General features: G+C 38.7%; 1 protein-coding gene across 1 annotated transcript; it reads right to left on the bottom strand.

Moving 5' to 3' along the window:
* Window positions 1–1,214: 1,214 nt before the first annotated feature.
* BRMS1L (BRMS1 like transcriptional repressor) lies at window positions 1,215–22,480 on the bottom strand. The gene is made up of 10 exons (XM_030452559.1): window positions 22,266–22,480; window positions 15,267–15,357; window positions 14,034–14,161; window positions 10,952–11,031; window positions 9,836–9,932; window positions 9,346–9,429; window positions 7,315–7,379; window positions 5,787–5,826; window positions 4,811–4,937; window positions 1,215–2,775 (listed from the first exon to the last, which is right to left on the bottom strand). The coding sequence occupies exons 1-10, from the start codon at window positions 22,399–22,401 to the stop codon at window positions 2,652–2,654; spliced, it is 972 nt and encodes a 323-aa protein (XP_030308419.1). The 5' UTR covers window positions 22,402–22,480; the 3' UTR covers window positions 1,215–2,651.
* Window positions 22,481–24,789: the final 2,309 nt, after the last annotated feature.

The raw sequence follows: 24,789 nt of genomic DNA, 5'->3' as shown, positions 1-24,789 counted from the left end.
CGAGCAAACCATTAACAATTCAAATATTAAAAAAAATATAACATATAACATATATAACATATAACATATACCAAATATGATTGGTCTAGGCATGAAGTAATCAACCAAATACAAACCAAAACAAAACTAACCTCATGTCTTTCCAGTTGCATACACAGAAGCGATTAGGGCCACAAAAATGATAAGGGGGCTGGAACACTGTCCTACAAAGAGCAGCTGAAGGAACTGGGCATGTTCAGCCTGGAGACAAGAAAGCTCCAGGGAGACCTAACAGTGACCTTCCAGTACATGAAGGGGATCTACAAGAAGACTGGAGAGGAAATGTTTGCACAGCCTGTAGTAATAGGGTGAGGGCCAATGGATTTAAATTAGAGAAGAGCAGATTTAGATTGGATATTAGGAACAAGATCTTTACCATGAGGGTAGTCATGGTATGAACGTGGAACAGGTTACCCAGGGAGGTAGCTGAGGCCCTGTCCCTGGAGATATTCAAAGTGAGGCTTGGCAGGGCTCTGAGCAACCTGATCTAGTTGAGGGTGTCCCTGCTTACTGCAGGGGGTCAGACTTGATGACCTTTAGAGGTCACTTCCAACCCAAACCATTCCATGATTATATGTAAAAAGGAATTGCAAAACTCAGGTTTTCTGGACTTCCAGTAATGGAACACTTAGATCCCACTTGCCTGATCACTGACCCATAGTGCTGTGCTTCTTACCAGTCATGCTGACATGAATTGTTTGCTTGTTTGTAATAAAGAAGCCACACTCACCATGAATCAGTCCAAGCCGCAGGACTGTACAAAGCAAAGTTCTGCACCCAATATCAGGTTAGAAACAGCTTTATAATTAATCTGTTGCAGCTAGAAAAGTGGAGAACACAGAAGAGGAAAGAGGAAAGGGGTAAATAGATTAGGGTGCCCAGCATGCCCTAAATACAATGATTTAAAGCACATCAATAGCTAAGAGGTTCTTTGCAGTGCTTAAATTTGACATAGAAACAGTGCAGAACAGTGCTTACATAAGATATTAAAGAAAAAAAAATAAAACCAAACAAAATCTATCATGTAAACTCCCAGAAATCAAAAGAAAAAAGTGCAAGCCAAAGGCCTTTAAACATTAGGCTTTCTGAAAACATTAAGATTCCCCTTTAGCACTTGGTTTGTCAGCAATTCCAACAAGAAGAGAAAACCAAAGATCAAAACAACATAAAAGATGTTCACTACCACAGATCATTTATTCATATACTAAGTTAAAAAATACAAATATTTTATTACAAAAAGTTTATCAAACAAAACTGTATACATACAGTTCATATTTTTAAAAGCCAACATGTCAATTGATACTTTATGTACATTTTGATTAATAATGTCATACAATTTTAGAAAAGCATCACTCAGCAGAAACTCATTTGGCATTTGGAAAGTAGTTACCACCCTGCACTAGAAGAGACAATTAATACAGGAATAAAACATTTATATGCTACAATAAAAATACTTATTTGCTGTGTTCATTTAAAGCAAGTGGATGCTTTCTTTCTCCAAGAATCATCGTAACTGGAGATTAAAGTGCACATAACCAACGCATTAATAATTCTTCAGCAATACCATCCACAACTCTAGATGCTCCAAGCACATCACAGTAACAACAAGGATTTAGGACGTTTCTCCGTGGCTTAAACAGTAAGATTTAAGAGAAATTCAGCTTTTTAAGTTGCATGAAATAATTCTAGTGTACAATAAGATGAAGTAAGGTTCAGAAATTTGTAAAATGGTATTTGGTGAAAAAGTCAGTGTACGATTTTCCAGATATGAGATTTCTGGGGAAATATTTTCCTTTCGAAAAAAAAGATTCATAGCATATCATAAAACTGTGGACCAACAAACAGCATGCAACAGTATTTACATAACAATCCCTGCAGTTGTTCTTTGTGGCTACATGTAACATGGAGCAACGTGGCCTACTTTTTGCCTAAATTTTGCTGGCAATATGGGAAAGATGAAAAAACAAAATCGCCAACTATTTGTTTACTACAGAATGGGGTCCTAAATCAGAGAAGTGCTCCTCAAAACGTGTAGCTCAAAATACTCACTTTGTCTCATTACAAGCAATATAGTAAACCTTACAAGATAGAGCACAGTTAGTACCAGCAGAGCTGTTGAGGGCAATAATTTTAGTAAATCGGTCCACTTTGGATAAATAGAATAACTATTTAAAAGCAACAGCTGAACAGGCTAAATTTACATCCACAAGAGAAGCATGACACGTTCACTGAAAACAAACTGAGTTGCTGTTAACTATAGTTATCATTTTTATCACACCAACTGGTCACTAGTGGGGAAAAAAAATCTTTTTAAAATTACTTTAATTTTTTATTTTACAAATATGAGAAGTTCAGAGCCATCACACTTGAAGAGCATACTTCATATCTTAGGCACTGGACCAAATTTAGAGGTAAAATGTCTAGTCAACATGATTTAACATCCTCCGATTCTGGAAGGCCATCCATATGAAGTTTACATACGGCACACTACAAATACGCATCAGGTACTGCTGTAAATTTATACAGAATACAAAACACTATTAAATACAAATTTCACCCCATGGCACATCAAGCATGGCAATACCACTTGTTTCATATCTGATTAGCAAGGGTCAGTTGTGGTTATGCTTTATTGAGTATTTTCCTTTCTGTAGCTGAGAAATATACAGCTTGGACTTGCTTCCATCCGGTCTTTTAAACCAAACTTCATCATGGTTAATTGTTGTAATTATGGCACTACAGAAAATGAGGGAAGAAGAGTCAGAGAAACAAGAATTTAGAAACCTTATAAGCTAATAAATAACCTCAAAACTGCTTTCATAAATACAATGAAAATATGCATTAGTTGTAAATGTTATGCCTAAAAGATATTGGCTCCATTGTAAGGAGAGCTTTAACCAAATTCTTTGGCATGTGTCTTTAGTGAAATTAGTAAGTTTTTCAGCCATCTATTTTCTTCCCCTATGAGAAAACTCTGAACATGTACAAATATTATAATTGTTTTTAAGAAGGAAATAGTCAGTCATAGAAAACACAACAACAGATTATCCATGATTTTCCAGATCTGCTGGAAAGCATACTCAGAAACTACTTTTGAATACACAGGATTTGGAAAAAAGTTAACAGACTGAAGCCCACGATTTAATGTAGATAAAGTATTCAGCTGTTAGTCATTATACCAAGACCATAAGAAATACAGTCAAAGCTTGATTTACTCATTCTTAAATGAGCTATGCTTTTAAGCTCCTTGTGGTAAACCTTAATACAAACAGTGAACACAACCTCCCCTCCATGCCCAGCAGGAAAAAAAAATCCCCAACACAAAAACAAAACAACTAAACCAAGTAGAAATTGATGACAAAAATGGCTCAAAAGTAGGAATTAAAGCACTGAATGGAAGAAAGATCAAGAGATAACTGTGTGACAAAGCTCCCTCCAAGAAACTCTGCAGCCTTAAAAGATGCTGAAATCTGGAAAAGCTGGGCACCTTCTACTGTATGCTTGCCCTGTTAAGCATTAGCTTTTGGCTTTTGTCAGACACTGCATACTAAGATTTGAAAAATTTTTTGCCCAATATATCTATGTTCTGCAAAACTAATTCAGAATTTCTTATATTTCAGAAAGAATTTATAGTTTACTATAAAATCTTCCTGTTTCACCCTGTTTCACCATTAAAGTCACCAAAAACTGTTCCCCTTCACCATACACAGGGAAGAATTGAAAAAGTCAGTTTTACACATGCTTTATGAAGCTGACTTTCCTGAGTAGCTGTGCATATTTAATCAACACAGTGCTTAGACTGATTTGCCCCATTCAGTAACAATTAAGAGATACACTGCATTTTAAATACACCAACCTTTTTAGAATTTCACGGGAGACCTTAGAGCAGCCTTCCAGTAACTGAAGGGGGCCTACAAGAAACCTGGGGAGGGACTTTTTACAAGGGCATGTATGAACAGAACAAGGGGTAGTGGTTTTAAGCTGGAAGACAGTAGATTCAAGTTAGGTATTAGGCAGAAATTCTTTAGTGTAAAGGGGGTGAGACACTGGAACAGATTGCCCAGGGAAGCTGTGTATGCCCCATCCCTGGAAGCATTCAAGACCAGGTTGGATGGGGCTGTGAGCAACCTGATCTAGTGGGAGATGTCCCTCCCATGCAGAGAAGTTGGAACTGGGTAATCTTTAAGGTCCCTTCCAACCCTAACCATTCTACAGCTTTATGGTTTATCCACAGAATGCGTCTATTATCCATACAGAGAAAATAAATCCAGATATCTTAAAACATTCAACCCAATTTGCACTGTAATATTTAGACCATTCCCAGATAGAACCTTTGTTAAGAGAGAAATACTGTTAAAAGGGTTCCAACTCTTCTCTCAGAGCATTAATAAATTGGAAAAATGCTTTTATTTAATAGCATAAAGTGTTTTTCCATAATTAAGTGCTTTGGGTGGGTCAACAGCTCAAATTCCCAACGTAACATAGTACCAACCTTACTGAGAGGTTTTTCAGAAACTAGTAAGAGCTTACATTGTTAGTGAGATCCCAACTTGACAAACATCTCATTACTTTCAGTGAAGTCCAGCCTTTACCAGCCTCTCTCAGAAGTTCAATACTCAACATCCTTTGATAATGCCTTTCTTCCAAGGTGAAGTAACTAAATGTTACTGAGCTGGCTGTATTTCAAAATAAGCCTTATTCTTCAATACCATCATCCTATCTACTGTTTAACATGAATGTAGAGAGGATGAATAAACTGTGTAAACTTTACCTTGTAGGACATTCATCCTTCTTATCAATACATATTGTCTGTCCACGTCCATACCACTCTCCATCATAATAGAGTCTTCCTTCTTCAGATCTAGCACTATGTAGATGCTTTTCTAACTTGACAGGTGCTAAAATGATCAATAAAAGTAATTTAATATTGACTTGGTGAAGTCAGTTAGGTGTTCAAACACACTTCAATGAAATTATTTACACAGATCACACTTTTTTTCATTATAAGAAGTAATCTCTTAATAATTGCAAGAAAACTGGAATCAAGATACCTTTATTTTCAATCAGATAAATTAAAAGTTGTATTTCCATTTTCACATAGGAGCTATCTTCCCCACAACCTTCATATCTGTTATAGGAATTTTGCAAATTGAGTACAGAGAAGACTTCAAATAGCAGAACTTGAAACCTCTTCACCATCCCATTATCACAACATGCAAATAGTAATACATCACTAAAGATATACACCATCTGCTTCCTTCCTCTCCCTTTTTCTCCTTACTTGCCACCTCCAAGCATCTCATTTCACCTAGCATTAATGTGCTTCTTACCTCAGTGCCAAATAAGTCACCACTCCTTTCCCATAGCTCTACTTTCTCAAGGTTGTAACTTGCAGTGAATGTAAGCATTCTTTAGAATGTACCCCTAAGATCCAGGTGCTCTGTTTCCTGCCTCATCTTGTGTAAACATCAGCACAACTTACTAATATTAAATGGTGTAACTCACTTTCAAAAACCTGAATTTTTAGTGATAATTTTCTAGAACTCAGCACAATCATCAGCAATCAAGTTACAAGTATCAGCACCCATGAAAGACAAAAGCCATATATTACAGCTGCCTCGCTCCATCCTCCATCACTATACTAAATAAATAGAATAGGACTAAAATAAACACAATCTGCCTAGATGCAGTTTGCATTGCTGCACACAGTAAGGTCTGTCTTCTGAAAGCAGACAATGTTTACTTACGTTCTGGCTTTACTCTGTGTGGCCCCAATGTAGCCATTGCCTTGAAACACAAAAGCAAATGAAGTTAGTCAGCAAGCATAATAGCATAATCTTTCTCTCTTAACTGCCAGCTCTAATTGTAAAGTATGCACAGTGTAGCTCAGCATACTTCCTTTTATGTGTAGAAACCACAATCAGAAAAAATCTTAAAATAAAAGTGTGTTCAATGGTGACTCAGTAACTAAATACAACAGCGTTTCAAAGATATTTAAAAAAAAAACACCTCCTTTACTAAGTTCTGATTTCAGATAACTCAGGATACTTCCTAAATTAAATCCCCAAAATTGCTGTTGTATAGTTCTGTCAAGAAAATACAGAGTGACATAAACTCATTCTGAAAAACAAAATGTTGTATGAAAAACCTACTCTTTATATGTTAAGAGCTCACAATTCTTCTCTCATGCAAACTCAAGATCACACGTAAGTATTAAGGCAGATTTAAAAAAACCTCCAAGAGGCTTTTTTTGTTGTTGGTGGTTGTTTGCCTTTTGGTTTTTTAGATTATTTCCAGAAAAGGAAAGATCCCCAGTAGATTCTGGGTTTGTTGCTATTATTTAAAATCATGTTATGCTACAGGAAAGAAACTGAAGGAAAGCTATTTTGTGTCTGTTCCTTGGGTGCAATTGGAAAATTCAGACAAGCTTTCACATAGGCATCACGTTTTACTTCTTGGTTAGAAAATACATACAAGTATAAATCAGGATAAAAACTGACTCAAAGCCACTTCCCAGCAAGTTTTTGAATGTACATAAATAGTTTGCTATGCCAAAAGCTAGCAAGCACTAGGATACTAAGGGAAATTTTCTGACTGCAGGTACAAGGCATGGATAGCATTCCATTACAGTGTTTAACAGTACTGTTTAACAGATCTGAAAAAACCACTCTGCACTAAGAAGTTGGATTTATTGTTTCAAATATATTAATTAGTCACATAAATTTCTCTTCCTATAAACTCTGATTCTCTTATAATTTGGGAAAGGCATGCATTGCAGTTTATAAAATAATCTTCATAAAATCTTCATAAGAAATCTGAGAGTGATGAAACACTGAAATGCGTTGTCCAGAGAGGTGATGGAGTCCCCATCCCTGGAGACATTCAAGGTCTGGCTTTAGAGGACTCTGAGCAACCTGACATAAGATGTCCCTGCTCACTGCAGGAGGGTTGGACTGGATGATCTTTAAAGGTCCCTTCCAATCAAACACATTCTATGATTCTATGAAAACAGATCCTCTTAACACAGGCTTTAGGCTCACTTTCTCATGGAAAATTACAGACTAACTATTTCAGAAATCATCTCTTCCACCACCTTATAGAGACCTCTGCATGATTTGGGTTCAATCACAAAATGTAGCAGTGACGTTGCATGAACTGGAATGATTAGCTGAATACTGAAGAAATACAAATCTGTTTCATGTTTTCATCATGGAGTAAGAGGCAAAAGGACACAAACAAAACACACAACCACTGGCATTCATGCTTTTATCTTACCTTTCTTATTGTTGTCCAGTCTTCAAGTATATCTAGGTCTTGTAACATATAAACTATATAGGGACGTGAAAAAGTTAGGGAAAACTCTTTTATTTTAAAATAATCTAATGCATGTACAAATATATTAATACCTCTGTTGTGCCAACTTTCACACAAAGAAAACATCTTTGAATTATACAACCTAGAAGTACACTTTAAAAATTATTAAAAGACATAAGTAATAGTATGAAGATATTCAGACTACTGGAACTCAAAATTAGGATAAGAATAAAAATTGTGATAAAACCATTCCATCCCTAACAGTTTCAAAAATAATTCTATTTGCAACACTAAAAATCACAATTAAAAATCATTGCAGTTTCAATATAACACTGCGAGTCAGCATCTGCACCAGTATCTGCTTTAATAAAATTATCATCTTTAATGGTATTCTACATATTTCTTTGAGAGAAAAGTGTAGACACCCCCATATGTCTGAACATCAAATATCCAAAGAACCAGGGAGGAGAAAGGCAAAGCCCCTTCCTTGAACTATGGACTGTAAATTTAAAATGTGTATTAGAACAATATTTGAACTTCAAAACAGCTATAGTACAGCTGTGCCATCACAACAATCCTCAGTTTATTTTGTTTCCCCCCATTTCATCTCTGAAAAACAAATTTAGAAATAGGTGCTATGATGTTTAAAACTAAATCTCCTAAAATGGGATACAAGACCCTTAACTTTTACATTCCACTGGAAATTTTAAGAATCTTTAGCCATTTTCAAATTTGTTTTCCTCTAAATAGTAAAGAATTACAAATCAAAAGCCACATAAAATTTCTGCAGACCAGCACATACATGCAGGTTCACAAACCTTGAAGACAAAACAAAAAGAACGAATTAATTTACTTTACAAATGAAAGGACTTTCAGCCTTATTAGTTGCCTGAAGCAGCTGGGGTTATAGACCTAATCCAATGTTAGGATTTTCTGTTTGGAATGCATTCTAAAATGGCAAGGTAGTAAATAATTCATAGCATGTAATGCTACTTAAATGGATATACTGAAGACAAGGATGACTGAGAACAAAAGAAAATACACTTTCACATGAGCTAGCAGTGAATTTGCCAAGAGGAGTTAGGACACTAATGAGGCTACCTGTACCTGCTTCAATTAATACCACTTGGCTTTTAAGGACATCTCTAGTAAACTGAATTTATGACACATTCTACTGAAACATTTAGGACAAACAAAATATCTGGGATGTGTTTCCGTAAATCAACCATACTGAAGCAGAGTGTCCCAGTGATGACATTTTTTTCTGAAAATTCTTCATTCCCGTTTTCTCCTAATGTTATAAAACGTTGTGAAAGTAGCAGGATTTCTTGCAGCAGCCTAGCAATGACCTTTTACCATGGACTTTATACCATATAATACCAATACTGAGAAGCTGGTCTCTCTTAGGTAGTCTGCATGATTCCAGCATTCTAAGCTCTCACATCTCTATTCTATAAATATGTTAGGCAGGGAGTGGGAGCAGAGAGATAGTTTGCAAAGGTGTCTCCTTTCTCTGGAAAAGATGATCATGTCTCTTAGAAGCTATACCTTTAAAAGTTTCAGCTGCACTGCATGCTTGTCAACAGGAACCCCAAGAGCACAAACCCCTCACCACCAACCACCTCAATTCTCAGAATTTTAAACTTTCAGTCAAAGAGGGCTCTGAAGTCTATGCAATTGTTAAGAAGTAATACAGCAGAAGTTATGTAAGTCAGACATAATATACTTTACAGCCTAACTTTCTTCTGCTTTAGAAAAAATCAACTTTTGGAAATACTCTCTTTATGATACTAGTGTTAGATAAGAAAATCTTAATTCCAGTTTTCATAACAGGATATGTCAATATGGTTTCTCTAGTCTGAACTGGAATAACATATGCCATGCCAGATTGACTTTGAGAATGCAGTGTCACTTCAACTTGTTCCTAATGACACATGTAATAAGGCCAGCTGTAGAGCAGTAGAAAGAGCAATGATTTCAGCAAAAGGATATCTGATACAACAACAGGTTTCTTCTTGTCTGGACTAAATGGATCCTTCCTTTTCTTCCTGGACTGTAGCTCATCATTCCACAATTCTGAAAAGACATAGAACATGCTACGAATCAGAAACATCTACACATTTACCTCTTTTTACAGTGGAAAACATTGTAGAAAAATGCAAAATAGAACATTTTTTGTGAGACACTATTTCAGAACAGAATGAAAGTATTATATGATTGTGTAGTCCTAGATTAATCCTCTCAAAACACAAACAGGATGCTGACAACTACTAGACCACAATTTGTTTTAAGTTTAAATTAAAACCCCTGTCCAAACTCCATAGCTGAATAGCACTCTACTGGATAACCTGACAACTCACCAGACAACAATATTATGAGTACAGTCAACTAACAGTAGCTACCAGAAGGTTAAAAAAACACAAACGGAACCAAACCAAAACCAAACAAATAAAAATGCCAACAACTTTGAATTTCCATCCACCTGAGGTAATGTCAATGCTATGTCTGTCTTCTTCAAGTCTTCTAATCTTCTCTTCTAGTTCACTTTGTACAGTATCATACAGCAGAAGTTTTTCACTCTAAAAAAGCAAGACATTTCACACTTTTACATTACTAAGTTCTATCACCTAAATATACATGAAAATTTAAAGCAACAGCAGAAAGAATTTACGAGCAGATTTAGTTTTAAAATTTTCCAAATTCATATAAGCATGTATTTCCCTCTCTCCACTTTCTTAGCTCAAGATCCTAGATCCTTAAAGAAAGCATGCTCACTTGGCATAAGTGTAAATACAGTTATCAAATATCAGTACCAAAAATAACTAAGTATATAAAAGCATGGAGCTGTATTTCCAGAAAAGCTTTTTGTCTTGTGACACACAGTATTTTCTTTTTGAATAGCAAAGATTTATTCACAATCAGTTACTGTAAAGTAGTGACAACTATGCCATCTTTCCCTATAAATCAGAAATGTTAATGTTTTCAAGGAAAACTTATTGCTAAGCTGCTTCCATTATTAATAAACTTCCAGTTGTTAGTGGAGAATTGTCATCTACTACTACAGTATTTATAATTTTCTGTTTTCATAGATCTGAAAAACAACTTCCCACCAAACAAAAAAATTTATTGAGCACATAAAATAATATAGATGTGAAAGCAAAATAGTCTCCCTTAAAGCTGTGAGAAACACCTTTAAAATACTGGCTTCAAAAAGTTAGCTAGCTTGACCTTTTAAAAGACAACAGTATTGCTATTATTGTTGTTATTGAAATGTATGGTGCTTTTTGTTAAAATTATGTCAAACATTTTAGTTACTGTTCTTGGTAATCTTTTGATAACAAAGGTAAAAAATAATGTGAAAATCTATTATTAAGAACCTGCTAATGAAAAATGAAAAACCCTAGCTATACTTATATGCAGAGCCAAACTAATATAAAGCTAATTTTAATGTTTTGAATAATTCTTTCATGGGCTTAAATATTACAAGGTAACTGCATTCAAATAGCAAATACCAGCAATAATAAAACAGAACCTGAAAAACATGATAAACAGTAAAGTTAGATGAGATTAGCTATCAATATAAAATAGCTGGCACAACCTCACAGTGCTGTCGAGAGGCTTGAATTTCACATTCATATTTGTTCTTCACAGATTCCAGACAAAGCTCTCTATAGATTCCTGTAATCAGAATCAGACAAATTACAGTAATATTACTTTCTTTAACTAATAACCAATTTGAGAATTACCTTTAGAATCACAGAAGATAGAACCATAGAATCATCAAGGCTGTAAAAGACCTTCAAGATCAAGTCCATCAGCCCTACACCATCATAACCATTACACCATCTCCTGAAGCACCATGTCTACTTAATTTTTTAATACCTCCAGGGACAGCGACTCCATCACCTCCCTGGGCAGCCTGTTCCAATATTTCACCACTCTTTCCATGAAGAAAGTTTTCCTACTATCCAACCTAAAACTCTGATGGAACAACTTGAACCAGTTTCCTCTTGTCCTATCACTAGTCACTAGGGAGAAGATAGAAAAGACTGCCTCCAAATCCCAAAATATGCACATACTGGAAGTACAGACATACTGAGCACTTACAGTGGCTAGCTGTTACAGAGTAAAAATAAGAACAAGTGACCTCTTAATTCTGAGGATCTGAGGAAAAATAAATGCTATTTTAACTTTTTTCACCTATCAGTCAAAATTACACCAGCAGTCATGTTGGCTTGACAAAATATGTCTCTTTCATATTTCTGATCTATCTTTCTAACTACCCTGGATACCCTCAGTTTTCAAATCCATTAAGCAATAAATGGCCTCTTCTGTATTCTAGTTAGAGTTTTAAATAATGTTTTGGTGTTTTTAAATGGCTAGAAAACTGAATGCTAGAACAAGTTTTTACAAATTAGTATATGAAATGAGGCTTGCTTTGTAATACATGACCTTAATCTATCACACCAATTAACAATGCTCTATTCCATTCTTAGAAATAACCACCTTGCAATACAAAGGATACTGTTTCTGAGCATTAGGAGCATTTCACATTACACATTTCTGAAAATGTGCTTAGTAAATAGACAGCTGAAAAAAATTTGAAAGGTTCCTGAAATGTAGTATCTAGCAAGCATAAATTTTATATATTCAACACATTCAACACAAAGTACTTAAAATTGTTTCAGATTACCATCTTGATGAGTTAAGTTTGCGCACATGCTGGTGCTGTATAGCTACTGAAGAACTACCCAAAACAATTTCCCTTTAAAAAAAAAAAAAAAAAAAAGTACAACAGGAACTATACTGTTACAGGCAATTCCTCTGAAAACCAAACCACAAAATATTAAGTCAATCATCTTTCTGCTGTGAAGTCACTTTTGATCTAGAATTCAAAACAATCTTCTCTTACATCAGTATGCTATGCTGGCTTTTTTTTTTTCCCTTTAATATTTATGGCTGACTGGCATATCTAGGTCTATCAATTTAAAATCACTGGTTTTTTGCCTGATATCAAGCAGTATAGGTATGAATATTTCGAGGAGAAATGGTTGTACTTCTGACTTGATGAACTAGTCAAGGCCCATATTTTGTGTGAACAGTACTCAGCCCCTCAGAGAACAGAGGAACACAGGTTTCTTTTCTAACACAGATGGAATTATGGTCATAGTTTAGGGAGGGGGTTTGTCTCCCTTTTTCCTTTTCCTTTTTCCGGCTCTTTCCTCCCTTTTCCTTTTTTCCTTTTTCTTTCTCCTCCTTTCTTCTCCCTTCCTTCCCTCTCACAGGTAGAAGCAGGTTCTTAGGGGTTACATGCTGGAGCTCAGTTCCTGCCACTATCCACTTCTGTCAAGACTCTCAAACAGTAAGAGCCAATAAGCCTGTTCTGCAGTTTCTTGCTTTGTCTAGAATCATTTCATCATTCATCATCTTTTTACATTGGAACATGGATCTTCAGTGCTGCTGAAGACAAATCAGGAGTATCTGTTCTAGAGCCTATCTACACCCAGCTACAGGAAAAAAATGACAGACAGCCAGGCTTAAAATTGAAAATCAAAAGCATGAATTAAGATTGCTTTTATATCAAAACCTTCTGCGAGTTTACCTACAAACCCTCTGTGAGAACCAAGGGGGCTACTTAAGACTAGTTAATTATATTTGGGCTAAGATCTTAAAAACCCAGAAATTCTAGGTCACCAGCTAAGCAAAAGCATTATGGAGAAGACTAGGAAGGAAAGAAATGCAACAGAGCAGAAAGATTTCAAATTCTCTTCATAGTCTCAAGTCAAAAGTACCAAATGAAGACACACTGATTAGCATTGATATAGCACTGTTAATACGGGAAGTATAAGCAGGCTTGCCATTTTCCAGCTTGTCTGCACTGTGCTTCTGCTGAATTTCTTCAAGGAGACACTGGCATAGCTTCTGTGGCCAGAGAGATTAGACTGCCTGCCTTCTGGCTGTTGGACAGCCTGTGTTAGGTAAACCTTAGGCAGCTGAATTACCCCTAAAGAATGAGCTATCACACGAAAAGAATTTACAATAGGGAAGTACAAAACTTTGTTTTCCTGTAATACCACCATTCCATATGATTTTATCATTGTACCCCAGAAGTTATTGCCTGCTTCTATGAATATAAAAGCCTATCCAAAAAATTGTTCTAATAATTAAAATGCAGCTTAGATAAAAACTGCTAAGGACAAGAGTTTTCCTACTTCCCCAGATGGGACAGGAAGATGGCAGCAGAAGAGCAGAGCAAGCAGAGATTAGAAGAGCAGGATAAACATGATCACTCAAGATGATCTAACAAGCACTTAATGAGCTAGCATCTACATATTTCTTCACTTCAGCAGTGACCAGTGTGCAGAGTTAATCCCAAACCTTCTAACAATTAATGTTTTTAATTCAGTAATTTTCTGCTTGCTAAACAAAAACAGCCAGCCATTAAATCAAATATTAAAGAGACATATTTTAGCGTGATGTTATCAGGCAACTTGTGCAAAGAGCTAAGCAACCCGTTCATTTTGACTTCAAAAGTATCTTACATCTTTAAAACCATGACACAATTTTTCCAACTTTAAACTGCTCCTTTAACAATTCTAAAGAAAAAAATGAAATATTAACCTTAAAATGCATAGTAAGTTTGCACTGTTGAAACAGCAATACTCATTTTACAGGCCTACCTGCCACCTTGGTTCGGATTTGCATATTTTCTTGTAAAGCTGCCAACGGTTCTAAATATTCAGGTGCTTTTCCAGCTATGACCTCCTGTAGTTTTGCATCCACTTGGCTTAATCTTTCTTTGTAAAGTCTTAAGATAAAAGAAATTTTTTTTTAAATGTGTGTTATATATTAAAAACCCCACAATTTAGACGCAGTATTTTTAAAAGAACTATTATGCATCTCTTTAGTAATGTTACAGTAGAAACAACAATATAACCAGAGCTTCCTGCTCTCATTTTTTACCTTGCACACCACAGTCAAAGGTTGCAGCATGAAGGTAAACAATGTGGTATGTGTTAACACATCTGATGTCATCTGTTCCCACCTTACACTTTGGGATAGAGATGCTGCCTTTTAGTTTGTTTAAAGCACAGGTTAGGTAAAGACTTAGACAAGTCAAGGTTTATGTACACAGATATATCAAGGCCCACTTGAGAAATGCTTCCTGTTCACCTGCCACCAGCCTGCTCATTATTTTACTTCGATGACAACTCCATCACTCAACTCTGTGCACCAAACCCAGCAATAATCAGTGATCATTCCACTCCTTCTTATCTGTGAACTGTTAGAGTATGATATATCTGGTTATTATTTTTGCAATCTAGCAATTTCTAGCTATTAATTTTGTCTTTTCTACTTACCAGGTCTTTACTACTCCAATAGATATTATGGCAAACTACAGGCAGAGAGGAGCTAACAGTCTTTATTTTCTTTTTTAGAATTGGTATCTGGTTTGTGGTAACCACAAGAAAATTTCATTGCTACCAACTATAGAATTTGCTGCAATACTCTGAAAAAAAACCAAAAAAGCCAACAACCCTGATTTCTTACTTAGTAAATACAGTGTTTGGGTCTGTTGCACATATATATAAAAGGATGAGAAGTACCTTAAAAAAATAAATAAATAAATGAAACCACAGTTTTTCCTAAAATCACAATTCCTTAGTTCTTCTAAGACTTTTGATGCAATAGACCCACACCACTGTTTCACAACAACAATTCAAAACCAGAGAATAAAAAAATAAAGAAATAGCAAAAGTGTTCTGGAACAACTGTCTGCAAATAATTTCAGAACTCCCAATCTTTATTCTTCTCCAAAGGTGGCATCCACATAGACAAGAAACACCCATTGCACACTACATTCTCATGAAATCTATCCTCAAATGAGGCACGTAAAATATTAAAATACTTACTGATCTTTAAGATCCGTAAATTGCTTTTCAAGATTGGACATTTCATCTAAACACTCCATTCTTCTTCTTTCACAGTCCTCATCATCCATTTCTAAGAATAAAAAAAGTTCATTTATTTTGAACAATGTAACATATAAACAAATAAACTGGACATTACGTTCCTAAAGAATTTGAAGAAAGACTGAATTTCAGCTATGAATATACTATCTACTATATTATTATCTTATAGAAGTATATGAGAAATCACTTGCCACATAAACTACAAAGTAACAAACTCTGTGAACAGCAATTTGTCTTCCTCAAAACAGGAAACATCACTGTAAGATTTCAAGAGGTTAGATTTCATGACTGATAATACAAAATGTACCTAAGAATGCATGAAAGAAAAAAACAAATTTTGTATATCACACAGAGGAAAAGCACCGCTATGCATGAAGAGTTACAACCACCACTGAAAATTCAAGTGTATCCTGAGTTAGTACGAGCAAAAATAATTCCTGGAAAGTAAGTGCAGTTCAATGTTACATTTGTCATATAAAATTCAAGGTTTTGTTTTATTAATATTAATTAAAAAAAAAAAGTAATTAACAGTTGGTTTAGAAAACAGGCTTCCTCCTGCTAGCTTGGGACAGTTCTTTGAAGATGAAATAATAATGTAGAAATATCTGTCATGCATCTTCATGACCATTTAAAAAGACTGTATTTCTAATGAAATGCTTTTTAACTTGCAAAACCTAGAATTCTGCAGAAACTTAAATTTATATGCTTTTATGCAGCAGGAGTAATTAACTTTTAACTCATTCCAGGTTTTCTTTTAATTTATATTCCTGATTTTTTCTTAATTTACCTAGTGAACATAATTGTAAAATATAATAAACACCCATTTGTTCGTCAAAAATTTTGCCATTTGCCATAGAGACATCTGATGTAACTACACATCAGTCACCCCCACTGATGTTTTTCAGACTAGAAAACTGAAAAAGTAAGTTTTGAAATTCCTGTCTCTTTCTCACCCTTCCCAGAAGAAAAAAGCTGTTAAGCCATTTTCAGAAGTCAGAGATGTCCTGAAACTGCTCATAGCATTTGTATCTCCAGGAGTTTGCACTCTACAGGTTAGATAGAACTGACCAATTATCACCATCAGATGACATGAGAGAAGGGATGGCTGAAATGGGACTGACCTGGTGTAAAGAGGCCAAGTGCTTGAGAGAAAGGGCTTTCCTAAGGAGACATCCATCTAAGTAAGGAGTTACTCTGTCAAGAACCATCCTAACTCCTGACAGAATAGCAAAGTAGGATCCTGAACCAAGCAGAGACAGCCTGGATTCACTCTTCTAAACCATAAACAACTCTGAGCCTTTTGCTTCTTCCTCACTTGCTGTTTTTTCAGCAGACACGTTAACTGCTTCATGCACTTTCCTACACCAACTACAGAAAGCAGCACACAAGCCTCCATCTTTGCTGTTTTTCAAAAAGCATTCAGCAATCTGCAAAGATGCTGAGCTGAAAGGAGTATCTTCAGGGACAGCACAGCTACTTCAGAGGATCTGATTAACCCAGACCTTCCATTAAGACCCCTGAATGTATTTAGCTTTCCACATACAGCTTTTTCCTGAAATCATCACAAGGTTTCAAGATTAAAAACTACACCAGCCCTCTCTGCCTGGATATGAAAACTAGCAAGCAATGGAGCAGTACTAATCTGCACTACAGCAGCACCTGTGAGCCCGAATCAAAGACAAACTGCAGTTGTCACATTACAGACAGTACTAGCAAAAAACAGTGCATACAATGTTTTAAAACATGACACAACCTGAAGTATTTGAAAGCAGCGTAAGCAAACTTAGACAGAACTTCCATAAAATACATCGGATGCTTAGCACACCAGGGAGCATAGGGGAAGAGAGTATAAGGTTGTTAAGAGATACTTGTTTATTTTAAAATCCTGTTCTTAAAAACAGGGCAGCTCCTGAATCCCAGAAAAGGCTGAAAATCAAATTAAAGTGCAAAGTTTAAATTGGCTGCCTGACATAATGCTCAAGCCAAAATTGATTGGGCAACTTTCAACTTGGCTAGGCTTAAGGAATGTGGCAGTCACATTACTCAGAGAGTTGTCTATAAATACAAAGCTCCCTTAAAATTTGAAGGTACCTCCCTGTGAAGCCAGGAAGGAATAAGCACTAGGATACTGATAGTTCTTCCACCTTCTTCTCAAACACATTTCAAATGTGTTCAGCTATGCTTTTGGTTCTAAATATGTTTTAGTAAGGAATTCAGTCAGAAGCTTTTCCTTAATTTAACACTGATTTTATTGTTTGTGTATGTTTAGGGACTACAATCAAAGAAAACAGCTTAGAATTGGAGCCCTGGCCGAGGATCAGTCCAACATCCACTGCTGCAGGGGAAGGGGACTGCATCTTATGTTTTAAACTCCAGTTGCAAGGAAACTGTAATGCATTGGTACCTGAGAACACAGCTGACTCTCTTGCAGCCATTGAAATAGCACATAGATAACTCCAATCTTCCTTCAGCTACAAGATACATTCATATGCCCTTGACTTTCTGCCTAAAAGTCTATGCTCTACTTATCGTTGGTACTGAATGGAAATTCACATGCTATGTCATTCTTCAGTTGTTTCTCCTTTATTCTGTCTCCAGTAAATTTCATAACACAATGAAGATTTTCAGAGTCCTGAAATATCTTTAATTCCTCAGTTATAGAACTTCTTTCTCACAGCCCTAAACAACATACAGATTGACGAATATGCAGTACTGAAAAAGCAAGGTTTTAGGATCAAATCCAATGGCTTTTCAGTTGGAAATTTACGTAACAGGAGGAGGAAGATTCCTCACTTCATAATAAAATGCTTGCTAATAGGCCACTCCTGTCTCAACACTTCACATTTCCCATTAAGTTTCAATCTGCACAAAGTATTTAAGGCATTTTTAAACACTTTCAAAATCAGTTATTCTTTTCCCACTACATTCAAGCAGTGCCCAATTCAGTAACTAGAGCGGCCTCGTTTAAAGACTAAAAAGCCCCATAGTACTTAAAATGTAAGTGTCTAAAATAGCTTTTTTTAATAATCTGTGGCCTATATAAAGTGCTTTTTAAAATGGCCAAATTCTCATCTGGGATGGTGAGTCTAATTTGTGGGTTTTTTATTCATTCCTAATATGCTACTCTATATCCTGGTCATTAAAAAACCCTGTGCTAACTACATAGCATCAAAAGCAGCAGGAAAGAAACAGTGCCAGCTCTCAAGGGCAAGCTTCTTATGCTGCTTCTAACCAAACCTTCCATATTCCAAGCATTTACAGACAAAAAGAAAAAAAAAAAAAAAAAAAGTCTAATTGCAAGTAAAGCAAATGACCAATTTCACAAAAAAATTCTTTCCTTCAAAATACTTTTTAAATTATTATTACTAATTTTAATTAAGACTTATTTCTTGCAGTGCTAATTATCTTATGTCTGGAGAAGTAATACACTTGCATGGAGTATGTCTGTATTTGTCAAGACACTGAGACAAGCATGTAATTTCCATGGAATGCAACAGAAATTATCAGGAGAGCTTCTAGTATTGCTTTAAAGAAACGTTCACTTAAAATGCAATTCCTCCTTCCTCCGTCCAAAAGAAACCAAGACAAGGATAAGATAACCAAATTATTTGCCTCCAACGAAAATCAACCCAAGTGTCTCTGAGGACACATAAACTTCAAAGTTTTCTTTAAAAACATCAACACAACTACAAATTGGAGTAAAGGCAAGTTTTGAAAAACAACAAACTTTGAATTTGGAACTAACAGTGACAATTCTCTCTTCATCAGAGGAAGAGATTTGGAGGAGAGAAAAAGCTAAGTTTACATCCACTACATCAAACTCCCTTTGTCACATAATTTTTTATACATACTGTTTAGCCAGAATAAGAGATAAAAATGTGCATTACTAGATGGCATCTAGCTACAATACAATCAGTCCTTCAGAACCCAGTATCTCAAATAGCTACTGCCCAATAAATTTGCATATTCCTCCTTTACACTCTCAGTTTTCCCCTGAAGGATGCAAGGAACTTCATATATCAGAAAATACAGTCATGTTCCAGACAGAAATGTTGTCTCCATTAATTTATCCAACATAAAGTATTCACTTTTAAGATCATGTACAATTCCAATAATAAAAGAACTGAAGCATACTTTTTTAAGTCACATCTGAAAGGAACAGAATAGACAGCTGTGCAAACAAGGACATAACCAGATATGCTTTACGAACATTATCTGCAGCTGCTTGCCATGGTACTCTCACTGAAGTTCACCTTTCTTCCAGGTGAAGATGCTGCCTAGTTTAAGTTTCATCAAGACTACCCAAGACAATTTAAGCCTATTTTTCTTGCCTTATTTTTCAATGGAATGACTGCAAGAGTGATCAGCCTTCCTTGGTATCAGATCTGTAATTGATAGTATCAAGTCTCCACCTGTATAAAAGCTGTGTGCACACTCAAGTTTCAGTGCAGCACAGCTTTGAAGCCAGTCCCATGGCTGGTCCAGCATACCAAACACTGAGTCAGTTTGCAGCAGTTTTGGTGAACACAAAGTTCTTTTCCTTTCACATTACACCCAAAGCTTAATTTAAGTTACTTGTCAAATGCGTTCGAAGGTCTGGGAAGAGCATAAGGGTTTGAAACAATGACTTGTCTTTCAGGCAGCTTCTAACCAAACATACTCAGTTCAGACAGAACCTGAAACTAACCCCAACTAATTTGGAGGTATAGGGGCCTCAGTACTACGCAGAGCTATTCTCCATTCTTATTTTGCCAAATCCGTTGCAAATACAGACACAAATAAAGTCACTATGACTGTAATAATTTTGCTGATTTGTTCAAGCTCATGCCTGGAAGTGGTCCACAGTTTGATTGAAGAGATCTCCTGTGTAGCATTGCACCAGACAAGAGAAACAAGTTCTTACCTCAGATGAGGGAACAGCCCAGAACTAAACAACTCCATGCTCCAGGAGACTTCTTGTCTAACCCCACTCAAAGCAGTCCCAAATTCACAGTAATGTGTAGGTGGCACCTAATTATCTGATTTAAGTTGGAGGTGTTTACATATTCTCGCAAAATCACAATTTATGACTTTTGCTTCTATGAAGCTGCAGTTTATCTAACCACTGATTTATATAGTCCCCAGCACCTCCCATGTCAGACTCTTCCCTGAGACATTTTCACTAGCCATCTTTTTAATGGGGTCTATTTCTAACTGTTTAGCATAGGCCTACCAAGAATCAAACACAGGGCTAGGAAGAGGACAGGAAAGCACAGCAAGGGTGAGTAAAGATGAGGTAGGGCAGCTGCAACCAGAAATCTTATTCAGGTAGATGGTCCTGGACCAGCACCCTAACTTGTAAAATGGGGTTCAATCAGCAAAATTTGCAACCTTAAAGGTGTGGAGGGGTGTGGGAGAAAAAGGGAAAGGGGGAAGAAAAAAAAAACAGCAAAAAACACTCAAACAAAACCGCCACAGGAAGCTCTGTATAACTCATGAGCAGATTACCTGGATTTGTAGATTAAACAAGGCCTCTACTGGAGGACCAACTCTGGTGCCAAATGAGTTATGAACTCAAATCAAGGTCTAAGGGCATGACTATACTCCCTCCTTGTATGGCACCCACACTTTCCTAGCACTGGTCAAGTCTTCATTCTGGGGCTGTATAATCAGCTTGGCTGTTTCTGCACCATACATACACGTGGGGCTCCCTAGCCCTGGGCAGACCATGCCCAGCCCAGACAAGGGCAGACTCTGAGTCCACATGGAACCACCAAAGCATCCTGAACTGCATCTGTCAGTCTGCATATAAACCCCATAGGACTTAGCATTCGAATTAACTGTCCATTGATGACTTTTACACAGATAAATTAACCACAAGCCAACATAAGTAAAAATATACTACCACAGCTGCCTAATTTATCTAGTTCATGGTGTCCCACTCCTTTCACTGTGCCAAGCCAAGCACTCGTGTCACTAGTCAATGTGCTAGTGCAGGCACGGAACAAGATCCCAGCAGACACTCCAAATCACTAAAGCTGCCAGAATCACATTAGGACCACAGCTAGCAGTGAACACAGCTACTGGTTTCCCTAGCTCTTCTAGTGACAAAGATCCTACTTATGAAGGTTACTTACTTATGGAGCCCTGGTGATTCCAGAGCAGTAGTGTATGCATCTGATGATCAGTACATTTCCTACTATGTGACATTGTAAGGGGTCTGAACAGATATTAACCTTCTTCTAACACATGGAAACAGCACATAGAAAAGGTAATCCTTTTAAAGCTGGAATTTACCTATTAATATTCAAAATCTACAGTCCAGTCATAGCTATAGAAAAAGGGAACTCCAACAGAGCAGACATCGTAATGCTTTGCAGAAGTGGCCAATGGTACAACAGGGCTTCCAATGCCCCCTCAGAGACAGGCCTCAAAACCTGCAGTTGAAAGTCACTATGTTGCATTCGGGAAAATACATCTATATTCGTACTCAGGTGTATGCCTGTATTTGGTGTGTATATATGTATGTATGTGTGTGTGTGTGTGTGTATGTATGTACGTACGCCAGCCGTTGCGTGAAGACCCCAGCAAACACCTCCCCCCCTGCGGCAGGGCACAGACCACAGCACCTACACGGAGTGGCCGGGCCCGCCAATACCGGCTGCCGACCGGCCCCGCAGCCGGCGGCTCAGGCCGACGCCGACCTCCCGTGCCCAGGCACCCCTCCGCGTCCCTCCCCCCCGGCCGCCGGCCCGAGGAGAAGCCGCCGGGCTGGAGCACGGGCTGGGATGGGCCGGGCCGGTGCGGTAGGGAGGGCGGGGTCACGGCGGGGGTGGGCACCGGTAGCCGCCGGAGCCCAAGGGGGCGGGACCGGTTTCTCCCCAGTGCAGCGCGCTGGGTATGGAGAGAAGCGCGGCGGCTCTCCCGTCAGAGGCGCTGCCCCACGGGTGGCCGCCGTACCTGAGCTGTCCCCCTCCTCAGACACGGACGAGCTCTCGGTCTCCTCCTCTTCAGAGCTGCTGCCCTCGTTCTCCCCGTAGTCCACCTCCATCTCATCGTGGTTGTTCTCCTTCTTCTCCCGGGAATGGACCGGCATCGTCTCCACCGCCGCCGCCGAGCCCCGGGACACCTCTTCCCGCCGTCGCTGCGCCGCTGCCGCCGGCCCCTCCGCCCCGCCTGCGCAGCCCGCCCCGCCCGCCGCCCGCCGCGCCCTCCCATTGGCCGAGCCCCGCCAGCAGCCTGCGTCACCCCGCGCGCCAGGCGTTCTGGGAATTGTCGTCCGCCGGGAGCGGCACAGGGGGCCGTGAGGGGAGCGGGGTCTTCCCGGTGCCTCCCGTCCCGTCCCGGAACACTCACGGGACCGCTTCACATTCAGAAGCTTTGCGGCACGCAGGCAGTTTCGAGCGCTTCGCACGTGTCCTCGGCTCTAGCATGTGTCCCGGGTTGGGGAGTGGGCCTTCGGGTTCGGCAGTTGCCGTCCCCTGCGGGAGCAGTGTCAGTGTCGGGAGGATGCGGGGCTGCGCCTCTGCCCGCGCCGCCCGCCCGGGCCCGGGAGCTTTGCTTCCTGACAAGGCGTCCCTGGCTGCTCGCCCTCTCCTCGCTGTCACCTTCACCCTTGGGCTCTGGAGGACAGAGGTCCCTGTGAACAGAGGCGTCCCCACCAGAGCCTTTTTCTTCCCCGGTTTCACGTGTGAAATACTTTAAATTAAATCAGAACTGACTTGGTTCCCCCAAAGCTGACAGAAACCGCGGAGCATGGATGTAGGAAGGGCCTACACGCGTGTGCTGCAGCTTGTGCAGGGTTGGAATCGGTTTTCTAGATGTGAAGTCTGGGCCAGGTGAAGGAGCAGCAGAGAAAACCTGTGTGTCTCAGTGATGTGATGTGCTGCTCCAGTGAAGTTAAGGTTTTATCTGCCTGGAGTAGCAATTCTTCATATCACAAGTTCCAGACTGAGTCACTCTGCACAGTCTGGAAGGATGTTACACAGGTTTTGGTTTGAAGCAGCTAATAGCTTCTGAGCTTCCCCATGGACTTCTATGTCTATGGCAACAGCTGCCCACCTTCCTCACAGTAACCATCACTGTATGTTAGTAATTTCTTTTCTTCCTTATCTTGGTATATCCACAGCAACTAATTTTGCTGTACCTCCACCCGTGAAGACAGAAATATTAGACAAAATTGATATTCTTCCAGCCTTCACGGTGGAAACTGTCCCACCTGCTTCTGTTGTTTTTGGCTTTGTAACCACCTGGTGATCCAGCAGAACCCTTTTCCACACACATCGCAATTTTTATAATTTGAACTGTATGATAGGAAACACCCATCATTTCCAAAAGAACTGCAGCACGCACAGGAGCAGCGAGCCCATTCCTAGCTCAGCCCCAGCAGGCCGCAGTCCCTGCTGCAGGCAGCTTCCCTTCTCCCGCCTCTGCATCCCCCAGGGGCTCCATCCACCCTCCCGCCTCCACAGCTCCTCTGACGCCCGCCCCCAGCAGCGCCCGGGGAAGGAGCAGGCGAGGGGCTGCCGGCGGAGGGAACCGCGCATGCTCCGCGTTGGCGGGAGCGGCGGGAGAACGGCGGGGCTGAGGAGGGGCTGAGCGGCGTCCCGGGCTGGGCTGGTTTTAGGTTTCTGGTTATTTAAAAGAGTATCAACAGCTGACCGTATCTTCAGGCTTTCCCTCTCTAAAAACAACTTGTGGGACCTCAAAATCTGACCAAGTGCAGGTTCAAATAGTTACAGAAGTTTAGCGAGGAGGTTAGGATAGAAGTGTACTGCCAGCAAGTATTCCTTCGAGCTAAGGTGGCAAAAGTGTCAGTGGCCGTCTAATACCAGAAAAGAGTTGGGAGAAGGCCTGGAACAAAAGCTGAAGACATCCCCAGAGAAAAACGGTGAATTTCAGAGTGGATCCTAAATTTCTCTCAGGAGGTCTATAAGGATTTGACAAAAAGAAACCAGAAACAATAATATGTCTTAAGAATTCCAAAATCAAGAGCTGCTTTTTGAACTAGCAAGATAAAAATACTAGAAACCAAATGCTTTAGACTAGAAAAAAATTACTGGAAACAATTGCAGGGAAACGAATGGCAGGAAACCAGGAAACCTTTGGCCTGATTGTAATTTCCTATCCAAACATTTGGAACTATGTCTAAAGGAGCTAAAAATAAACCCCAGATTGACATCAAAGCTTCCCTGCTGTGGTGGAAATCAGCGACCAGGATGGGGAATCTAGCCAGAATTTTATTTTTTTTTTTATAATACACAATTTTACATGCTAGTTCCATCCCTGAATCAGGAGGGGGCAGGACGACTACCCAGACAATGCAATATAAGCATACACTGTCTTGAGGAGAAAACAAAAAAGGTACTGGTTCAAGCTAACTGCATTGTCCAAGTTAGAGTTGAGAGAGTAAGATATTTCCAGGACCTAGATAAGATGGTACCGCACTAGAGACACACTATAATTTGTTCTCAGAAATACAGTT

The sequence above is a fragment of the Calypte anna genome, chromosome 5A, assembly GCF_003957555.1.
Source record: "Calypte anna isolate BGI_N300 chromosome 5A, bCalAnn1_v1.p, whole genome shotgun sequence".
Lineage (NCBI taxonomy): Eukaryota > Metazoa > Chordata > Aves > Apodiformes > Trochilidae > Calypte > Calypte anna.
This window is presented reverse-complemented; position numbering and strand designations above follow the sequence as displayed.

Coding starts and splice junctions, on each gene's coding strand:
- BRMS1L (XM_030452559.1), bottom strand. CDS start 22,401: ATGCCGGTCCATTCCCGGGAGAAGAAGGAGAACAACCACGATGAGATG. Junction 11,032..14,033: donor AATCCGAACCAAGGTGGCAG/GTAGGCCTGTAA, acceptor TTCTGATTACAG/GAATCTATAGAGAGCTTTGT. Junction 4,938..5,786: donor ACACAGAGTAAAGCCAGAAC/GTAAGTAAACAT, acceptor TGATCATTTTAG/CACCTGTCAAGTTAGAAAAG.